Source organism: Corvus hawaiiensis, chromosome 6 (genome assembly GCF_020740725.1).
Source record: "Corvus hawaiiensis isolate bCorHaw1 chromosome 6, bCorHaw1.pri.cur, whole genome shotgun sequence".
Taxonomy (NCBI): Eukaryota; Metazoa; Chordata; class Aves; order Passeriformes; family Corvidae; genus Corvus; species Corvus hawaiiensis.
This window is the reverse complement of record NC_063218.1, coordinates 63,363,818-63,385,820: the sequence shown is the minus strand read 5'-3', so window position 1 is coordinate 63,385,820 and position 22,003 is coordinate 63,363,818. Positions and strand designations below refer to the sequence as shown.

Here is a 22,003-nt window from a genome sequence, read left to right as displayed (position 1 = left end):
GGATAAAAACCTCTGTCTCAAACACTCGCTTTTACCCAGTGACTTCGCAGGAGAAACGCTGGGTTTATGGCTGAACTGAGAGAAGCCTTACAAATATACTCCGTTAGCAAAAGAATAACAGATCCCTACCGCGTTCCACTTAAAATCACACATTTCGAGCGAATTAGTAGATCATTATCAGCCGTAATTCTAATTTAGTTACGTACGGTCTAGAGCCTCTTCTCCCCCCTCCCCTCCCCACGTGAAGTGACAGACTCGAACCGCTCTCTGATGATTACTTTGGGGCTACAAGGAGCTCTGGGGCATAATTAAAAATATTTCCAGAAAGCCTCGGTAGACCACATCTGACGTCCCAGCCCCTGTAAGAATCAGACCACATCAAAGGGACCCTTTTTGTTTTCAAAAATGGTCACCAGACAAACTTAAAATATACAAGAGTGGGCTTATGTTTTATTGTAGAGATGTCTGAGCAGAGCGAAACGACTTCAGGGCTGCTCGCTATTCAGCGCCGCACGGAGCGAGACGAGGTAGTTACGGCCCTTTGATATTTCCGTGGAGGTCGGATTCATTTCGTTTGAAAGGGGGACCATTAATGATAGACCTGCAAGTGTTCCCCTCCCTAATAAGTAGAATCCACATCGCTTGGGAAGCCTGGCTGCGGCAGATGCCCAGGGCGGAAAGATTTGTGGCTGATGGCGCTAATTATGAGAATGCGATCAAGATGGAAACAATTTGAGCAAAAGTCATTAGCGTGTTACTCTTCCACCCACTGGTCTTTGGGGTTTATTACTGAGGTGGGGGGGGGGGGGGGAGGCTCGGGAGGAGGATCTTTCGGGATTGGTGTGGAGTTTTTTTCAGAGCGCTAATGAAAATGCCCTGCGAATGCCGAACCGGAAAATGTCAGCTGCACATGCACAGGGCGATGCACCAGGCTCCGGACAGAGCCGGGTCTTGCTCTAAAGAGATCGCTGTAATTACTGTCGGTAATTGTGTTTTATCCTCCCTTCAAGCGGTGCCGGTGAAAGCATCTTTCAGGAGACTCGTGGCACGTTAAGAGTTATTTTTCTGCTGCCGCCGTTGTCTCGTAGCTCGTCAGAGGTTACGAGTCCCCAGGAGACGATTTACGGAGCATCCCCGAGAGTAAGGTTTTCCAAAGAGGTTCTTCTTTTAGGAGGAACTGAAGGATTTGTCCCGCAAGCAACAGCCCCCTCCCCTCACCCCACACACTCCAAAATTGGGGTCCGGCATGTTTAAGATGTTCATATTTTTACTTGCATAGAGTGCTTTAGCTGTTTTAATTTCCAATCAGTGCGCTGGAACCACTTGACTGCCTGACAGTGGCATTGTAGGAGAACAGCAATAAAGAATTAATTGTACAAACATTTATCATCCCCAGATCAAACTCTCCGTGTGAGGCTGGGGCTTAACTTGCGGAGAAGAAAAGGGGGAGGAAGGGTGGTAATGGCGGAGAGGGTGCTTGTGGGGTTTTTTATGTGTTTCCTTTTATTCCAGACGACTGTATAACGAAAAGCCTTTTAGCCTTGAAGAACTACTAAATATTAAGCACAGCTTAAAACGGGGAGTAGCTTTCGAGAGAGTTTCGTCCTCCTGCCATTCCTTTTAGGAAAAGGTCGTACCCCTTCCCTCATTTTCCCGCTAGTAAAAGCTTCCCTTTTTAAAGAAGTCTTTAACGTGTAAGAAAATCCTCCTGCTCTACATAGGAAGGTCTTTAAAAAAATTTATAGACCTCTTCATGTTCACCAGTTCCGGAAAAAAAAATTATATTGATCAAGGTCAAACGCTCGAATTGTGACGTGACTCACTTCAAAGGTGTATTTGTGTGCCCTTCAAGCACATTAATACTAATTATCTCTCAAACACTTCCCCAAAACTCCTACTGCCTGTTTCAGATGCAAATCTAATTAACGAGCTGCCTTTGAGGAGCACACAGGGACAGCGTAATTCACGGAGCTGTTGAACCTTTTGCCTTCTTTTATATTTATTTATAGGTAGCTCCATCCCCTTTTGAAAGCGTAGGCAGTGGTGTGAAGCGACAGGGTAGCGAGGGCAGATCCGCGCCAGCTAATGAGACTTTCCAGGCACCGGAGTTAAGGAAAAGGATTAGCTACGACTTCTTGCAAATGCACTCAGGGATGTATATCATAACACTTGCCGGGCCTTACTTTGTCTAAGTCAATTTGGGAATGATTAAATCGTGAAAGCTCTATCTAAATAACGCCTATTAGTTCTAAGCGCGAGCTGATTGATTTAGGAATAACTGTTTGCTCGCCTCGCCGGGGGCAGAGCGGGGGCTACGCACACGCTGAGCAAATCCCCAGTGCGAGCCACGGGGGTGTTTCTTCCCTTCCATCGCCTCCCGGGGAGCCGGGACCTTCACCCCCTCCCTCGCTCCTCTGCCTTTAACTCGCGCACTTCCCAAAGCCACCTCCCGAAGATGTTCGCTGGCAGCATCACCGCCCCCCCCCCCCCCCCCCCAATCCCCGGAGCGCGGGGGCTGCGCGGGGGGCGGCGGCGCTCGGCGGAGGGTCCGCGGCTGCTCCGCGCTGCCGGGCCCCCGTGCGGGGGTGTGCGGGGTGCGCGGCGGCGGGAGGGAGAGAGAGAGAGAGAGAGATGCTGTGTAATTTTATCCACGCTGCACTCTGGGAGTTCACACGAGACTGATACCTTTTGCCTCCTCTGCTCTGTATCAATTGGTCGCAGATCAGGCTATTGTTGCAGGAAGCTGCTTTTATTTCTATGCTCCGTCGGTCAACTATTTTCCCCACAGTCTCCTTCCGAAATTCAGCGGCTCCCTCCCTCCTTCCCTCCCTCCCTCCTTCCTTGCCTCTCTGTCTCTCACGCATGCCGTCTGTCTATCTGGAAACCCAAGGAGGAGGCTGATCACGGCAGCTCCGTGTAACACAAACAGCTGGGACTCTTCGGTGGCCTTTGCCGATGTCTATTGATTTAAGTAAATCTGAGACAGATAAAAGGGCCAGATCGAGGCTGATAAAATCTTGCCAATGCTGCACGGCTCGAAGCAGTGTGCGCTCGGCATCTCCGGAGTGCTGCTAGCAAGACGGCTTTAATGGGACCCCTGGTGCCACTCGCTGCGAGCCTCGCTCTCCCCAGCAGACTAAGCGCTGCGGCCATCATGCCACAATGGTTATAATTTGGATCTTGTTCCTGACTCTGTTGCAGGAGCCCTGGTCGCCAGGGCGGGCCGCGGCCGTGCCCGAGGCCGCCGGAGCCGCCCCGAGCGCCCCCCGGCCGCGCCGGGATGCGGGGGGACGCGGCGGCGTCTACGAGCACCTCGGGGGAGCTCCCCGGCGCAGGAAGCTCTACTGTGCCACCAAGTACCACCTCCAGATCCACCCCAGCGGCAGGATCAACGGCACCCTGGAGAAGAACAGCGCCTTCAGTGAGTACCGGGCTCGCCTCGCCTCACACCGCGGCCCCGGGCCGGGCTGTGCGGGGACGGGGGTCCCTCGCCCGCACCAATCGCGCTCTGCTCCGGCGGGCAGCGAGTGCTGGACGGGGCGGACGGGGCGGTGGCGAAGCCGCTCCCGCCTCCGCTGCTGCCCCGGAGCCGGGGCCACCGCACGGCTGCTGAGGCTCCTCGGCAGGGACCGGGGGCGTCCCGCGGGGTCGGGGCATTGGCCCTCTGCCGTCGCCTCGGCGTCCCGAGAGCCGCCCCGCTGGCTCCGCCGGACGCGCAGCTCCCCTGCCCCGGGGGCTGGCAGCACCCCCGGCCCTCGAACCGGGCGGGGAACTCCCGAGCCGGCCCTGCAGGGTGCGGGGAGCGAGCCGACCGCCGGCGGAGGGTCGCGATCCCCCCGGGGCAGAAGGAGACCCCCGAGCCCCAAGTTTCCCCCGACGGGGCCCGCGACCCTGCCCCGCGCAGCCCGCCCGAGCTGTCACTTGGCCGCGCCAGCCCTGCCCCAGCCCGGACCGCTGGGCAGCCGGTGGCCAGCACCTCCCCGGGGCCCATCCCGGAGCCCTTGGGGGCTGCCCGCATCTCCCCCGTCCCGTCCCAGCTTGGCTCCCGCGGGACGGTCTAGCCTCCACCGGCTAAATCACATCTATCCCCTTTGACATGTGCCGGGGAGCGGCGGTAATTAAGATGAAAGCGGATATGTCGGGAGTGAGGGCGTTTGTGCGAGGGCGGAGGAGGCAGCAGAGAGGGGCTCAGCACCGGGGAGCCCCCGGCGCCCCCGCACCCAGCCCGGGCACAGCCCGGCCTCCGCCCCGGCCCCGCCACCCCAGGATGCGTAAATCCCGCCTGGTGATGGCACACAGAGATAGGGAGACCTCAGGGATCTGTCTGAAGTCCATAAAGGAAAACCACTATTTCCTAGAGAAACCCCCCCTCGCCGTCCCAGCCCGGAGGAGGCATCCTTCAGCAGCGAACCGGTGCCTGATTCAAACCAGCTGTGCCAAACCCAGCCCAGCTCTCCCAGGCCAGCAATCCAGCTCTGCACAGGGAACAGCCCCCCGGCTCTGCCTTCAGGCTTTCCAAAAGGCAGCAGGGGGTTCGGGTGCCAGGGTCTCCTCTTGCTTCCAGGCACTCATAGAAAGTACAGAGCCATTAGGCCGTGGCTGGAGAGCTGAGAGCGGGGTTTGAGCGAGCCTGATGGAGAGCCATGCACGTACAGCAGCATCTTCCGAGCCATTGGTGCCTCCATCAGAGTCCTGGCACCTTTGGCTGGACATAAACTTTTGGGCAGCAGCCTTGCCTGGGACACTTCTCGTGCTGCAGGACCCCATCTTGGACGGCCCGAAAATCTCCTCCCTGTTAATTTGTCTCAGACAGTCATACAGTCCTGTCTGGAGGGCTGCACTGACCTCCTAGATGACAAGCCCCTTTCATGATTATGTACATGGCTCTAAAATGCAGCGGCCTCGCTCTGTTTCACCCTCTGGAGACCTCAGCACGGGCTTTGTCCTGAAATGGGCGGCTTTGTGACTGCCTTCAATAAGTCAAGAGCTCTTGTGTTCCTAAGCATTAAAGAGGATTTAAACTTTTTTATACACATATAGGATTAAGTGAACCTCTAGTTCAGTGTCAGATCTTTTTTGTTTTTGAAAGAGTTCAATCTCAATCAGACATCTTGGGCTTTATTGTCCACCTTGTCTCGAACAATTCCTGCATCATCCTTGCTTTGTATTGTTAACAATAATAATAATAATAATAATAATAATTTCACATGATTGCTCTGATTTTTCTGTGAGCTAGTGGTAACTGTGAGATCACACTCCTCAGGTAAGCAGCCATGCAAATGTATCTCCAAAAAATGACACCTGAGCAATAACACATCTCCTAATTCTGTTTCTAGGCATTCTGGAAATAACTGCTGTGGACGTTGGAATCGTTGCCATCAAGGGCCTGTTCTCTGGCAGATACCTGGCCATGAACAAGAGGGGCAGGCTTTATGCATCAGTAAGTTTGGCTGAAGTCTGGCATGTGCCTATCATTTCCTGTGGGGTGAACAGGTCTAGTGGGGAGCACTGGTTTCTTCCAAATCCACATTTCCAGAGAAGAGTGATGTTACAAGAGGTTTTTGCCTGGAATTTTTACAGGCAACCAATCGGTATGTTCTTAAAAGTGGGGAAAAGCCGTGTTCTTACTTTCGTACTGCCTGGACAGCCACAGGTACGTGGAATGGCAGAATCGCCCATATTTTACGTGGATCTTGGATGCTGGAAGGCACATGTCAGATAAAGAATGTCCAGAAGTAAGTGAGCATTGATGCTACGGGAAAGCAACCTCCTGATGGGAGTTCCTTTGCACAGAGCTTTTGGGCGGGCAGTGAAACAATTTACAGGTACTAAAAGGCAGGGCTATAGCAAAGAGAGCAAGAAGGAGAAGGTGCAGGAAGACAAAGGTGAAAATAAACACCTTATTTTACTCCTTTGACCTAATTTTTTGCCCTGATCTGCGAGATAAAATCTGGGGTGTACTGATGTAGGTGGGAGCCTTGCCTTTTCAGCCCAGACAGTATTTCCCCTGAGTGAATAAAATGCTTCAGCTTAGACTTCTTCACACTCAGGGACACACCAGGGCACGTTTGTCAGCGTGTACCATACACATTATCTCCCTACTTGAATTTCTCCCATTGTCCTTGATTACATCCCGGCAATCTTGCGATCTCTTACTGCACGGCAGCCAAAGTGGGCAGTTCCCCCGTGAATCCTGGGGCATGGAAGCAGGTTTGGAGAGGAGAAATCTGGCTGAGGTGAAATTTGCTCCCTCCTAGAAGTCATTAGATGTACCTCTGCTGATTTGAGCAGCAGGGCATACCCTTGAGCAATGTGATCTTCTCCCATGAGAACCCAGCCTAGGTGACACAATCAGCTCCGTGCCTCCCCAGCTTGACACATTTAACTCCACTTTTCAGGAGTGTTCTGGCAGTGTTTATGACCCAATTTCTCACGTGATGCTCCCTGATTAAGGAGCTTGTGTGTAAAGATGAGGGTTCTTTGCTGCTGCAGAGAACCAAACCAAAAACGATTTTGGCAAAGTGAAATACAGATGAAGACTAGTGAGGGCATGGTAGCTCTGCTTGCCAAAATTAAGTCTGTCCACTTCTGTGCTTCTGGTTAATATTCTGATTGAAATGGGTATCTTTCTCAGTGGATCTCCTCCATCAGCTCAGAGCCAGCATCTGACCCAAGGAAATTATTTGGAAGGATGATTTTTTCAATTTCTTTCTTATTTTTCTCTCTTTCTTCTTCAAAATAGGTTTGGAGTTTATTCCTTCAGATTACTTAAAGTGAAATAAAATAAGACTAAACAAATTCGGAAAAGCTCCTCTCCTAAAGTGGAGGAAAGCCAGGAGCAGGATAGCTCTGAGACTCCTTTTCTCCTGGACTTCCCTTTCTGGTGTGAGGAGCATCAGGTCATCCTGAAGTTTGTTCATCTGTCTCGTGCCAAAGAATATCAGCCATGAAAGGTTTCTGTATAACTTGAAAAGATAATTTGTCCTCTCCAGCTGCAGTTTGAGAGAGGCTGTTTTACACCTGTGTTTCAGAGCTGGAGGGACAAGCCAGGGAAAGCTATTCCACTCCAGCTTTTTTCACAGGAGTCCAGAGGGGTGAGGGCTCAGCTCAGGAGGAACTTCCTGGCTTTGCTTGCCTGGAGAAAACTGTCCAACAACTTCACTGATATCACTGGCCCAAGACCCTGTGCAAAGCCCCTGTTGCAAAAATCTGACTAATTCAGGGAGCATTTTATGAAATCGTACCGGAACAACTCCGTTATCCCTCGGTTCACCAATTTCCCCATGTCAACAAAATGGGTTTGTTGAGCCTGCAGGATTCCTTTGTGCCCTTAGCAGATCGTGATAATCCTCTAGATTTATCCTGTGTGATAAACCTCCCCCCCCAGCCAGAAGGGAGGCAGGCAGCAGGACAAATCCACCTACATCTGGTGGCTGCGTGGGCTCCAGCACCGCAGCATCTGAAAACCTTGTCCTTGCAAGGAAGGGCACTTCCGTTTCACAGCTGGGAAGCCGGGACATGTGGAGTCTTTTAAAATCTTGTTATACGCCCATCAGCCTTTCTGGGGAGTGAACAGCATTAAAGATATGCTGTTAGTGGGGTCTGAGGGCTTTTCTGGCCCCAGCCTGGCTACCTGTGCCCTTTCCACCTCCTCCAGACAACGAAAAATATAAAACCATGGTGGTAGTTCCCTTCTGCCTCTGGGCTTCGCACGTGTTAGATCCTGAAATCTTAATCCCACAGGCAGAGCAAGGATGGGTTTGGGGCTGAGGAAAGGTGGACAGTGTGGGAGGTCCTTTGTGCTGGTTCTCCTGCTCCCAGGGAGTGGGGGACAGTTCCTTGTGCCAGGCTTTTGCAGAGCTGTCTCTCAGTCAAGGAGCAGGTGAAAAGGGGCAAATTTGGACAGATCATGTGAGATGTGAGCACCTGGGATGGGTGCACGTTCTGCCTTACGGTTTGTGATGAAGGAGCAGCCGGGCATTTTGGAGGAACACACTCGTAAGCAGAGCGTGCTTTCGCTTTGTTGTGCTGACGAAGAAGCTCCGTAAAGATGCAGGTTACTGCTCAAATATCCATCATGGACTGGATGTAATAGACTACAAGTGTATCTAATACAGAATTGAAGAGACACATTTTACATCACGCTGTAGGATTCTGCCTTTTCTATAGATGGCAGAGGTTGATAGGCAGCAATTAAATCACCTGTCCAGTTCACAGGTGTGTTAAATTCATAAGCACCAAAAAAAATTACTGCTGAACAATCAGCAGAGCTATTCACTCCTATTTACGTGTCATTTTTTTGTTTTCAGTTTGGTTTTGGGGCCTCTTCCTGGGGTCTCTGATGCACAGTGTGCTCACACTGCTGCCAGGGAGCACCTTGTTCAGGCTCAGCGCTTCCCTCCTGCCTTTTGTAGCCCCAGCCCAAGGTTTTCTTCCCAAGTGTGCTGCTGTCCTTGTCCTGAAACTGCGTCTTGTTTCAGATTTTGTTGCGTTTCCTTTGCAGGAGAACTACAACTCTGAGTGTGAGTTCGTGGAGAGGATTCACGAGCTGGGTTACAACACCTACGCCTCCCGTCTGTACCGGACTGTCCCCAGCAGGGCCGGCACCAAGCGCAAAGCCAGCGCTGAGAGACTCTGGTACGTCTCAATCAATGGCAAGGGACGACCCAGGAGGGGCTTTAAGACCCGCAGGACACAGAAATCCTCTCTCTTTCTGCCCAGAGTGTTGGATAACAAAGACCATGAAATGGTCCGGCTGTTCCACACGAACGTGAAATACCGGGAGAGTCTCCTGAAGGCCCCGAGCAAGAACCAGCGCAGAAGGAGAGGACACTGACGGGGTGGGGGGAGCTCGTGTTGGGGATGGGAGGGACTGAGAGCCTTCAAGATGCTACTAAAAAAACTAACAGCTGTGATTGTACGAGAGGCATTAACACGGACAGGTTTTATACGCTGTGTACTAGAACCCAAAACCACATCGCTTGCTTTTAGCTGTTGTAGGACTGTTCCCTGTGGGGAAAGAGATGAGAGATAAGCTGAGGCACACTCAAAGGTAAATTAGCTGGGTGTAATAATTTTGTCAATGACTTTCACGTTTTCTTTTCTTAAAAAAAAAAAAAAAAAAGAGGTATATTTTTTATTTCAAGTATTTTCATTCTAACTTGCCATAGGCTATTATCTCAGTGATGCTGCCCTCCCAGAGCACATGGATATTTTACACTTACCAGATTTATGTCCACAGAGAAGGTATAGCACTTTCATGGCTCTTCTGGCCATAAGAGGCTACATTCTTATTTTTACATAATGCAGGAGTTAGAAAACCGATGTTTTGGTTTGTTTGTTTGTTTTTTAATTTACATATATTTATTTTTATTTTAAGACCAGCTGTTATCAATTGTACTTTTTCCAAGACTGTCCAAGAGAAGTAAGATTGTCAACTACTTCAAACACTTTAGTAGACCTACACATCACAAGATTATCCTTGATTTTGTGAAACTAAATCTCCGAGATGCCTGACGTTGTCATTTAAATAAATGAATGTTGGTAGAGTGGCATTGGCATTGGTCAGGCTTTGGCAGCATAAATCTGTTTACCAGCTGATGAATTCTCTCTTAGAATAGGGCTCAAAGGTGAGGTGAAAGAGAGTAGGCTCAGGCTGGATATTGGGAAGGAATTGTTCCCTGTAAGGGTGGGGAGGCCCTGGCACAGGGTGCCCAGAGAAGCTGGGGCTGCCCCATCCCTGGGAGCATTCAAGGCCAGGCTGGATGGGGCTTGGAGCAACCCAGGGTAGTGGAAGGTGTCCCTGCCCATGGCAGGGGGTGGAATGGGATGAGCTTTAAGGTCCCTTCCAACCCAAACCATACCTGGTTTCTATTATTTTTCTGCTGTGATTCTGGAAGTTAACTTCTGCAAAGCTGAGGAGATTCCACACCACAGATTCAATTTTGAGCAAGGAGTTAAGCTTTAAACATTTCTCTTGGCATCCAGGAGATGACAGAGTAGTACACAAACTGAGATGTGCTTGACAAGCACAAATAATGGTCATTTCAGTGAGGTTTGGCCTTGTGCTCTTCATTTCCCAGAATTAGGCCCTGATAGTGGAGAGCTGGAGCGAAGAAAGACTGCACTGAAAGAAATGCTCCATCTGAATTTAACAAAAGATCTGTAAGTTAAATCTGACATTACGTAGAAACAGACAAGTGTGAATCCCATTCCTGGTCATATTGAGGAGAAAAAAGGCCTTCTTGTGGGCTGCTGTTGAATGTGCTCATTTAAATGTGCTCATTTAAAACTAGATAGTGAAAAACCTTCCATTTGCTAGGAGGTGAAATCCATGAGGGGGAGGAGTAAGATGAGTCCACAGTATGAGGTGACCAAGCCTAGGTTTAGCACTGCTTATATCCCTATAAAGGTAAAACCAGAAAGGTGTTCTTTGTGCTCCATTCCTTCCACCCTTGTATCTTTTCTGCAATATTCTAACAAAGGAGGAAACTATGTTTGAATAAGAAAGTCAAAGTTCCTTGATCTCTGTTCCCCTTTATACTGAAATAATGTGAAAAGACCCTTGAAGGACATACATTAAATAATGGTGCACACAGAATAGACCTAGGTTTAAAGAAGAGTGCGGGAAACCACGACCCATGTTCCCAAATTTTCCTGCTTTTACAAAATAACCGAAAATAGTGCTGGGATCTTCACAGAGTAAATCAGGCAGTCTCATGTCAGGAGCCACTGTGCAAGGAGGAAACAGGGAGAAGGAAAAAGAAACAGAAGAATTCAGATTTTCTGTTTGCTCGCTCTCCTGTGAGCCACACAAGGCCCAAAATGCTGCAGGATCCAGGGTGCCTTCTGAAAGTTGCTTGTATCAGGGCAGAAGATTAAGTTTTGCCTCCTGGGCATCAGGGGTGCTTTGGAGACACCTTGCTGGCTCTGCCAGCTCCCCTATCTCAATTCCCAGCTTCCCACCAGAGGCAGGAGCTGACTGGGCAGGAAAGGGGGATGCAGGGAGCCCTCCCAGCTCTCCAGCTCCAGGAACAAAATGCAAGGCAAGGAAAGTGTCAGCAAGCCCGACTGGCAAGGAAAGATCACATACAGCTGAAGGTTAAAAGAGATGGTTTCCCTCATGTTTAATTTCTAAATAAATAAATGAAGAATATTTATTTTCGCCGCTTTCAGATCGACTTCGCCTCAAATTGTAACAAAACCAAGATCCATTCTCACTCTCTCTCCCCTAAAATTGCTGTTGTAAAGTTAATGGCTACTGGCTGCTTCAGGTATTTTTGATACAGTCCTGCTGGTCTACAGAAAACAAACAAACTCCTGTTTCCCGTGACACAAAGATGCATCTTCACCCCTGCTCCAAGTCCATTTCCTACCAAACGTTTACTCTTCACTCCCAGCTTTGCTCAAGGGCAAGTGTTTGTGCTGGCTGTATCCCTTGCCTTGCTCTACCCCTGCTCTTAGCAAATTTTCCTCTCATTCTTTCCTCCTGCCTCTCTTCTCCAGATGGCCCAACTCCCTGCCCTAAAGGACCAGCAGGTAATTGCTGTGGGTGATACAGGAATATCACTAATTACAAAACACCTGCTTACTCCTGCCTTGGTTTTGAGCTGTGTTTCACTCTTGTAGGAATATTGTTTTAACCACTTTCCCATAGGAAACAGCAATGAAGTTAAGCTTAACTAATGAACTAATATCCTTATTTCAGTGTTAGTTTTCATCCCAACAAGGTCTAAAATACTAACACTGAAAAAGAAAGGAGAGGGGAGACAAAAGAAAAAAATAATTAACTGATTGGATACAATGGCATTTTAACTACTGTAGGTAAGTGATGATTTTCACATCAACCTAAAACAATTTCATCCACATTCTTAGAATTTTTCTTTGCTCAGCCTCATTGCAGCAACTCAAAGGAGATGGCTTTGGGATTTGTCTTTTTTTTTTTTTTTCCTATCTTTTAAGAAACATTAATGTTCTTGTTGAAATGCTTTTCATTACAGACATTCATTGCTTAATATTCTTTGAGCAACCTTGAATTCCACAGTTCCCAGACACTGCCAGGCCGAAATCCTATCCAGGATAATGATCCCAGTTGTGTTCTATATCCTGTTTTATTTCTTTAGACCAGAACCAGAGGGGATACCTTACAAGAGGAAGGAGATTTGAGCTGTTTTCTCCTCAGGATTAAAACATCAAGATGTGTCTCCTCTTTTAAAAGGTTCTTGAGTGAATCTATACCTTTCCATTGTACAGGCTGTTACTGGGATTTTTTTTCTTTTGTGTTTTTTTGAGGAAGATGGAAACTTTACCCCTTTGGGGGCTGCAGAGTTTCTGCAGACTTCACATACTCCAGAGCACAAAGCTATTGCTGTTGTCACCCTGGAGCCAGGAGAGGATGCTCACCAAAATTAACTGCCTTCTCCTGGGCTACCTCCTCTAGATGACCCTGCTTGAGGGCAGGGCTTGGGTGGGATGCCCTCCACAGCTCCCATCTCTCAGCCTGTCTGTGATTCAGTGATTAGCTGTACTTAATTCAAGCTGATTATTAGTTGCCTTTCAATGTTCAGATTCCTGCTGTGCATTTTGGAGTGCAGTTCCCTCTCCCAACCCCTCCGACGTCTCTCCATTCACAAACCACGCATGCTGTTCAGCTTGGGATCAGTAATTCTCCAGCCCACCCTAACAGTCTGGTGCACTAACCATCTGTTTTCTCCCTTAAAATCACTTACTGCACATTCAGTAGAGCTGCCCAGCTGCCAGGTATGAACAAGAATTGAGCAGCTGGGGTATGTACTTCCAAAAATTATCTTTTCAGCTTGCTCTTCTGCACCATCTCTTTCCCACACTCCACAAGGTACCTTTTCTTCATCTCCTTCACCCCCTCCCCACAGTAAAAGTCTTTCCATTGGTGCCAATTCTAGCACTTTGTAGAACCATTTCCTCACAGTTTTGTACTTTTGAAAAACAATGTTCTGTAGAAATTGTACAAATAGTGCAAATATTTTGTTCCTTTCCCAGTCGTTGATACATTACTTGAACTGGGCTTGAATGTCATTGTCTTTTCATGAGGCAGGGGACAGTGAATTCAGGGGTTTTGGCAAAGTTTTCATTTCCTTGCTTCCAGAAAGAAGACACACAGCCTGGTCTGGGACTTCTTGATTTATGTCTGAAGCAGATCTTTCAGTTCCTTTAATCCTTGCTTTATCCCATCATAGCTCTGTTCAACAGCCTCATGTAAAATATCCCAGCCTCTGGTGATTGCATTGGGACCTCTGTGGCTGCCTCTTGGCAAAAAGCAAGAGTTGTGCTTGAAACATGAATAGCTCCCCCATGTCGAATAACTAAGTCACAAAGCAGGAATTGTTTCCAAATTGACTCACACCTTTTTTCTCTCCACTTTGTAAGCATGGATGCTCTCTTTGAGCATCATTAATTTGCCATCCTGAGATTATATTCTGGTAGTTCTGTCATATTTCTGGCTCCTCGTTTCACCACTTTCTAGGGGTCTGATACTTGTTTCTACAAGGCCTTCTTCTGCTTCCTGTTTGCCTCAGCAAGAACAGCAGTGAGCTCCATTTGTATTTGGAAACTGCTTCACACTTACTCCGTCAGCATTCAGAAGAGGGCCTGCTGTCGTTTCTCAAGGTAATCTTATTTAATTACAAAGAATGTACAAAATCTGTTTTTCTCAGTCACCACAAGCATGAAAACCATGCTGGAGGGGATGTTTTGTTCATACTCTTTAACAGCACTAACCAGCCCCCAAACCCTCCCTGTTTCGAGTCCTTTTGTGAGCTCTTCGATTTCCTGCTTTACTTCCTGACATTTCCACTTTCTTCTCTGCTTTTCTCCCACAGATGCACAACCCTCTGGAAAACAATGGGCAAAGAAATCCCTTTGGCCACACGTGCCTTCCCTTTGGATGGCTGCATAGGCCTGGTGCTGGAATGGGGCTGGTGTTAGCTCAACTATTCAGTCGACAAGGCTTAAGTGTTTCTTATAATTGTCTGAATCGAGGATGTGGTTACACCCCCAGCTTTCAGAAGGTTTTCTCCCATCCAGAGCAGTCCAGGGTGAAAAAAAATCTCTACAACCAAGCTGTTACAACACTCTGATATTCACCATCAAATCTTTGATTCACAGCCTCATCTGTAGATATGAATTCAGAAGGGCAGAGAAGTAAATATATTAAAGTTGTAGCCAGGCAGGGCAATATATGAGATATCAAAAAAATCTCTTTGAGTTGCATTGAAAACCTTCCCCCTGAGCACCCTGCCACCACTGAGCACTGATGTCCAAAATCTCCCTCAGACCTAAATGATAACCTCAGAAAATAAAGCTGTTAACAACAACAATGAAAGCTGTGAATCCTAGTGCTTATTTGCATCTGATATAAAGCACAAGATTCTTCACACTTATATGCCCATGTATCTCATAATAATTTGGAATTTTCCTCCAAAAAAAATGTATAACATTAAAAATCAGGATTCCTTTTTCTGGCCTCAAAAGCTGAGGGAGAGCACTAAAAAAAAAGAGAGCTTTGCAATGTACCTCTCCAAAAATGAATACAGACAAATTAAGCCAAACCTTTCTAAGTTTAGTCATAGAGGAATCACTGATTGCCATATTGATACAGCAAAGACATTTGCACCATTGGGCCCCAAACAAATGAGATTCCACTTATTTCTATGCCCCTGGAATTGAAAATGGTTCCATTTTAATTTCAATATTAATTACCAGTGACATGCTGAAGGCCTTGTAAAGAGAGGCATTCAGCTGGGACAGCTGTTTGTGCATTGTTGATGTGCAGAATTGTTGTCTAAGAACCAAAGGATACCAGCTTATTTCTCTGCCAAAAAGATTTTGACAGGAACTGTTGAGATCTGTCTTACCAAAACAATAATCTGTGCACAGAGGGACCTTATTGACAGCTCTTCTTCTTCTCCTTCTCCTTCTCCTTCTTGGAATGCAAAACGTTTTTATTGGTAATGAGTACAGCATCTTTCTGCTGGCTGCAAAAGAAGTACCTTCTAGCAGGAAAATACACCAACAAAGGAGCCTCTCCAGCCCAAACTATTCCATGATTCTCTGTGGAGAGGTAAGGCAGAGGGGAAAGATGCCAACCTGTCAAAAGCAGGGGACTGCAAAGGGTATCTCCTGATGAACGAGATCCTGGCAGATATTCCTGCATCTTCTGGAGCTTAACAAGTGGATGTGAAATGTCTTCAATCACCCCTTGGTTGCTTCTGGTCTCCTCTGCTGTACAGGTCTCCAGGGACTGAAGGATTATTGTTTCTGCTCTGCTCTGTTAATGACATTTCAAAAAATGATCATGGATAGGAACCCATAGCTGCTGCCAGAGGCGTTTTTCCAAGCTGAGTTCCTTGATTTGCCCACAGGAAAAGCTTAGCTGCAAGTGTGGAGATGAGAAACCTCCTTCATGGTTGTTTCTCGTGTTCTTCACTTGCTGGTAAACAGCCTAAGAAGGCACCTGGGATGGGAAATGGAAGTTCTCACTCACATCCGTGATGTGGACACAGCCCTTAAAGACAAACTGACCCAGGGAAGGAAACGTTGCCAGCTGCAAATGTCACTTTTTTATTGTGGCCATTGAAACGACAGCAAAAAGAAGTGACCAGCTTCTAAAATATGAACGAATAGGAGCCCAAAATACTTCATGAATAAAAGCAGACACATAAGTATCTAGGTATAAAAATTGTACTTGAGTTTGACTTATTTTCCTCCAATTTTAGGCCAAAATAATTTTTTTTTGTAAGCAGAAGGCCCCTTGCTTTTTGGGTGTGCTCAGAAAAGAGCACTGCCCATAAGGATGTTGTTGGAAAAGTTTATTTCAGCAGCATGAATTAGCAAAGCAGAGAGAAAAAGAGTGTTAAAATATGTATGAAACCCTAGGGAAATTTTGGAAACTTGTTCTCCTCTGAGAACTAATATAACAAAAGTGAATATCTTGGATAAGGTAGCAGTCCTTTAGTCCACATATCTGCCTCCTCTTCTATTAAAGATTTGCTCTCTTCCTGCTTTCCATAGGGAGAAAATTTATTGAACTGATTGATCTTTATTTCTTTTCGAAGCTATCTTAAACAGTCCTTTGAAGTTTGCAAGTTCAAATGTCTCCTGTTCCCTTTTGGAAGGTTTGAAGGATCTGGGAAGGTGAACAAGCAGATCTATAATTAAAGAGCAGTCGATGGTAACTGTCCTCCTTTGTGAGCATTCTCGGGCCACCTCCAAATATAGAGGCTTGAAGAGAACTGTCCCGTTTTAGTCCTGCAATAGTTTAGATGCCACCATTGCATAGCAGGAGGGAAGCCTTTCTGAAATCCAGGGAGCATCCCCTTTTTGGCCACAAAACATCAGGTTTTTTGTTCAAGGTCTTCACTTTACAGGTTAAAGAAAATATATCTTTTTTCCCCACAGTGTCAATCTTAAATGCTGTGGTGCCTTTATTGCTGAAATGTGTGGATGTGAAGAACAGTGAGGAGAACTGTGAGGAGAATTTAGAGACATCCTGGTGCTAATACAAATGTAAGAAGCACAGGACAGTGGGGGTAGCTGCAGAGCTCCTGGAGGACCCAGCCCCTGTAGGATGTGCAGTTCTACTGGCTTGGAAATATCTCTGGCACCAGCTGCTTAATTTACAAAAGTTTGTCTTGAAAGAAAGAGAGAAAACTAGATCTGATAGCATCAAAATATCACAAGATTTCACACTATGAGTGGGATGCCTTTTGCATTCGGAAATATCCTTTTTCTTTCGTTTGGAAACATACTTCTGTTGGAAGTACTTCATGTAAGTTTGATTATTCTAAACAAAACTACATCATATGTGACAACCAGCCAATAGTTCTCCTTAAACCAATCCTTATCTTTGCAAATTACCCCTTGCATGAATTTTGGAGGCAGAAATGGGCTCATTCACCAAGTGTGACCAGAATTCAGTGCCTTTAGATGCTTCATTAAGAAAGAATTGACAGCAGGTCACGGCTCCACCTTCCTTTAGTGTTTCTATGAGGAAAAGCCACCCAAACGTTGTTTTATGGAGCCAGGAGCGAGCTCCTCTGAAAGAAGTCTCCTGAGAGAGTGTCCCTAGAGGATAGGTGACCCACACTGCTGGGCACAGCATAGCTGTGGTGTGATCCTGCGTGCCTGGTTTACGCTGCAGACATCGCAGGCTCACAGGCATGTGCTGCTCAGACCGTGAAACCAACCGACAATTATTCTTAAATCCTTAGACATTTTTTCGTGGCAACATGGGTCTAAAACTACAGCAGCAGAAACTGAGTTTATTTGTGTCCCACAGTCTGTCTGCTCCGAGTATCTGTTACCCGTATTCAGTATTGCATATGGAAAGAAAGCCCTCAGGATCAGATTAACTCTTTCTCTCCCCGGTTCTGAATGAAGAATGAAGCAGTATTTCAAGTGTTTTACTGGAAATGTGTTCAAAAATAGCCATGAAAAACCAAGATTCTCTATTATCTTTCAGAGGGGGACCAGGATGGCAAAACAAAGCTCTTCAGAACTGAGTCAGAGAGGTCTAACAAGACCTTAGAGAGGTTAGACAAGAGATAAATCTTGGAGACAATCTAGGTCGTGTTCCATGTAAAGAACATGATGGTTAAGCAAAGGAAGAATTAATTCTTTTTTAGAAATTAGTGAAGTATTCGGTAAAAAAGCTATGGAAAGGCTGAAAGACACTTTGTGCCTCTCTTCCATGCAACACTGGTAAAACAGAATTGGAAAGGAGACGTGGACAGAGAAAAAAAGCAAGGAGAGATAAGAAAAATACTCTCACACCTTGAGCTGCTCTTGTGGTGCTGTTTCCTCCATGAGACTGATGGAGGAAAAAGAAGAAAAGAAGCAGGGACAGGTGGGGAAAAAACAGAGAGTCAGTTTAGAAAACTGCCTTGGAAAGCCCTGCCAGGTGAAGGCCAGTGGGTTTTTATTCTGCACACACTTCTAGGACTAAAGCATTTTATCAAAATTCATCTTTTCACACCAATGGCATCATTCACTTGTCGGTGTGACACTTTGATTTCACTTATTTCGGAAACAGACTCGTACTTCCTATTCGCCCAGACCGTGGTGGCAAACAGGGATGTATTTAATGGATGGGAACCCGTGTTTTCAGCTTTGGGGGCACACGTGCTCTTGTCCTTGGAGACACCATGGGAGGGGAAGTTTATGTTATCCCAGATGGGATGAGGCTCTTGGAGCCCCTCACGGCAGCCTGGGCAGGAGCCCCAGGGCAGTCCTGCAGGTGCTGGAGGGAGCAGGAGCTGGCACAGATCTGCACAGGCTCCACGTGTGCTGGTGAGGAACCAAAATAAACCCAAATAAACCCAAATAAACCAAATGCTAAGCCAAGAAAAAAGGCTGCTCCCATCCCCGCTGGGTACCGTGAGTGTGCAGGAGCCGGGGCAGTAGAACCAGGATTACATTTCAGAAATTTGCTCAGCTCTACAACCCAACAGTTGTATTTCAATCTCAGTGGTAGTGCAAGGCAGCATTTTCAAATAATTCTGCATTTCAGAGGGGAAGTTTTCTTGCTCCTGCAAAGATACAAACCTGGCAACAGTTCCAGGACTACTGGGGCTCTGTGAGATTCTTTCTCCTTTTTGCTTCCAACTGCAAGCATAGGTAGGTCTCTCCCTTCCTGAGTGATTTTTTGTGCAAATCTTTGCATAGCTTCAGTACAATTGAGAGAGGGGAAATGGTTTTGAGCCAAGTGAATTAATTGCAAATTGATTTAATGGGTTCAGCCACTGAATCTGAGTAACCAAGGTTTTGAATAACTGAGATGCTTTTCAGTGTAAGCAATAAATGCCAGGGATAGAACTGTATTATAGGCAACAGAGACTATGACTGAGCTTTGGATAATCAAGATTCTACTTTGTATCATGTATACTTTGGCAGCAGCTGATTCCTGTAGGAATAAGAAAGTAAGAACATGTGCAAACTGCAGCATGACACTACCCCTGTGACCTCGTCAACAACTTCAAGGTCATCATCAGAAAATCCTTCAGCTTTTTTTTTTTTTTTTTTTTTTTTTTGCCTGGTTACACGTGGGTTGTTAAGATTTATTACAATCGTTGGGAGAGAACACCTGCTAAATGTCAAAAGATTCCTGGGAATCTTCAAGTGTTTTGCTAAGGCAAAACTGCACCTTTCACACAGCTTTTGCGAGTCCAGCCTGACGGAATATGGCCCCACCTCCACAGATCCGGGGAATTTTGTGATTCTGATTCTGTGATTATTTGGTCATGCCCTAAAGCAGAAGCATAACCACGAGTGGTATTCAAATGTATTTGCTCTCCAGGCAAATTTACCACTGTCTAAAATGATCCATTTTTGTTTCCTGGGATTCCTGACACGGTAACATACTCTGAGTAAGGACCAGATCCTTGACTGAAATCAGCTGGCATTGCTGCAATGGCTTTTGGTCAAGCTGAGCACTTAATCAGGTGCATAAGCACTGTCTAAATGTATTGGGAAAAACTAAATTTGACTTGTGCAATTTATCCTAAACAAACATGGAGAAAGATCCTTAAGTTCAGGTTTCTAGAGGTTTTTACTGAAAGTCACCATGTGCCTCCTTTGGCCGCACAGCAGTGTTCCTCCCCTACATCACTATTTTATTTTCGGCTCAGCAATTCTCCTTTTTGTGTTGTTTTTTTTTCTTTCCCTGAGCGATGAAACTCTGTCTGCTTTTCAAGACTAATGCACGGCCCCTGAGTGAAGGCAAGGCTGTGATTCAAATCAAGGGTTCTGTTGACATTATAATCCTTAGGAGCACAGCTGGAGCATTTCATGAACGGTAGCAAAGACCCTCCATTGATTTACTGCCTTGGTATTCCATCAGGAGCCCATGTTCTGTGTTGTTGGCTGCAACATACAAAAAATAACTCGGCAAACTTCTAATTAAGGCATTTCGCTTCTTGCCCATCTCGTAAGAAAGGAGCTGTGCTATATGTGAGATGCTGCTGCTGGTTTTATGGATTCTCCCCTATTTTTGTAGCAGGAGGGCTTCAGGCCCTAAGAAGGTCCTGTGGGCTATACACAGGATAAACACCAAAGTTGCTCCCCGACCTTTCCAAGCAGCGTGAGAGCGCAGGAATTTTCATGCATCTCCCCCCAAGCTCTCTCCGAGCTCCTTTTCGTCCCAGTTTTACAAAAGCCTTTCCCAGCCTCACCATTCCTCAAGCAGAAAAATACCCATTGCAGCAAAACAGGGACCCACAGCTCTGCTTCTGGGCACGGAATAAACCCTTCCCTTCCTGCAGGGCTGGTCCCCAGGCACAGCATGCACGAGAGCAATTTGGGAGCCGTGCTCTTTCCCGTCTCGCCCCTCGTTCCCAGGCGGAGCGCGGCCGCGCTGCCAGCCCCCACTGACCTGAAGATGAGAGTTCCCTAGATTGTTTCCAGCTTGCACTGCTAGCCCCGCTGAATGAATAGCCCCGGCAGTATTTTTGGGGTGGTGACTCACCACAAAGTCATGAATGGCCCCTTAAGAGACCATCAAAAGCCCCCTGCTAAAAGGTTTTTGTTGTCCTACGCTCCAACACGGTTTTCTCAGTTCATTGTCCAAGCAGAGAGCTGGGACTTAAAAGGCAGCAGAGGAGACATGCAGCTCCTGATCTGACACCATTCCTGGTTATCCCAGCCTACAGCAACAGCCAGAACAGTCTTCTCAGTCACTGCAGGGGGTGCCAAGGTGCCAGCCAGGACCTCCACTTGCTCACCTGCCTGCTAACTCCAGTGGTACTTCAGGCAGATAAGTGTCATGGAAATTGCAGGGTTTAGGGATAAAGGTGTCTTGGCAGATCTGGTATCGAGTGTGTCAGTCATACTTTTTTTTTTTTGCCTTCAGGAAGTGCTTCATAAGCTTTGTTGATCCTCTCAAAAATGACATCAAGTTGTCAGGGGTTGTTATCACAGTTCCTTGTACCTCCAAGTGCAATGAGATTCAACAACTTGGGCAGGACCAAAGGAAAACTGGTGTTGATGCATGGTCTGGATTCAAAAAAGGGCTTGGAACAGCTGTAAGTCCTGGAGTTGTGAGCATTATATTTGGACAGAAAGACAGCTGTGAAAAGGAAAAATGGCATATGTCCATTTTTTTGTCTGAAAGCGTGGCAGGAGATGCAGAGCTTTAATAGAAGGTGTTGCCTGTTTACCTTCTTTCATCTGTGACATTTGTGTTCTTCAGGCACCTTCACTGGGCTTCAAGCCTTGGTAGCATCTGGGTTTCAAACTTTCTGCCTCTTACTGAGCCAGAGGTGCAGCTGGTCAGAGCTTGGCTAAAGCCACCTGGTCAAGACCTGCCCAGGTGTCTGTTGGCACATCCAAGAGCTCAGTGACACAAATCCTGCTGAATAATTCTTTGCAGGGCCCACCGCTGTTTTATCTGACCCATATTTTTGGGACTGAGTACTCCAGGAGGTGGATCGTGGCAAAAGGAAAATGTTCTGAAGTTGCCCTCCCCTGAGCAAGGCTGGGCTCCACCTCAGCAGCAATCCCTCCCTGGAGGTGATCCCCCAACCACATCTTCTCAAAAGTGGGCCAGTAGAGACAATAAATAAGCCAAAGGAAAGCTCAAGACAAAACTTTTGAGCCCGGAAATCTTGCAGGGAGAACCAGAGCAGATCTCCCCTGGACCACTTTCGGCGTTGCAGGATGATGGAACAGGTTTGAACCCTGTGAGATGGGCAATTCTCCTGGCAGAGTTTCCCAGTCTGACTTCCCAGGATGGCCCTGCATCATGTGAGAGGCTGCAGAAGTGTCTGGCAACACCAGGCAGGACCGTAAGAACAAAATTCTGTGTGTTTGTGGACTTGTTGCAATGATTTTATCCCTGTCAGCTTGCTGTGAACAACTGGGTGGAGAGAGGGACTCAGGACAGAAAGGCTGGGTTGCTGCTTCATGATCGAGCTGAAAACCTCTCTCAAGAACTGCTCAGTGTATTCCTTCTGAAACTATGTAGCTGTGGTTT

At 47.0% G+C, this 22,003-nt stretch overlaps 1 protein-coding gene and 1 long non-coding RNA gene across 2 annotated transcripts; both read left to right on the top strand.

The window, feature by feature from the left end:
• The first annotated feature begins 2,629 nt into the window (after positions 1-2,629).
• FGF3 (fibroblast growth factor 3) lies at positions 2,630-9,041 on the top strand. The gene is made up of 3 exons (XM_048308504.1): positions 2,630-3,421; positions 5,337-5,440; positions 8,504-9,041. The coding sequence occupies exons 1-3, from the start codon at positions 3,163-3,165 to the stop codon at positions 8,834-8,836; spliced, it is 696 nt and encodes a 231-aa protein (XP_048164461.1). The 5' UTR covers positions 2,630-3,162; the 3' UTR covers positions 8,837-9,041.
• A 795-nt stretch (positions 9,042-9,836) lies between these two features.
• On the top strand, positions 9,837-14,354 carry LOC125328209. Its single transcript, XR_007204592.1, has 4 exons — positions 9,837-10,164; positions 11,506-11,538; positions 13,502-13,644; positions 13,857-14,354. It is a non-coding gene; the product is annotated as an uncharacterized LOC125328209 (long non-coding RNA).
• The last annotated feature ends 7,649 nt before the right edge of the window (positions 14,355-22,003 follow it).

Excerpts from the sequence above, each read along its gene's own strand:
- FGF3 (XM_048308504.1), top strand. The coding sequence starts at position 3,163 with ATGGTTATAATTTGGATCTTGTTCCTGACTCTGTTGCAGGAGCCCTGG. Across the intron at positions 3,422-5,336 it reads GGAGAAGAACAGCGCCTTCA|GCATTCTGGAAATAACTGCT; the intron begins GTGAGTACCGGG and ends TTCTGTTTCTAG. Across the intron at positions 5,441-8,503 it reads GGGGCAGGCTTTATGCATCA|GAGAACTACAACTCTGAGTG; the intron begins GTAAGTTTGGCT and ends TTTCCTTTGCAG.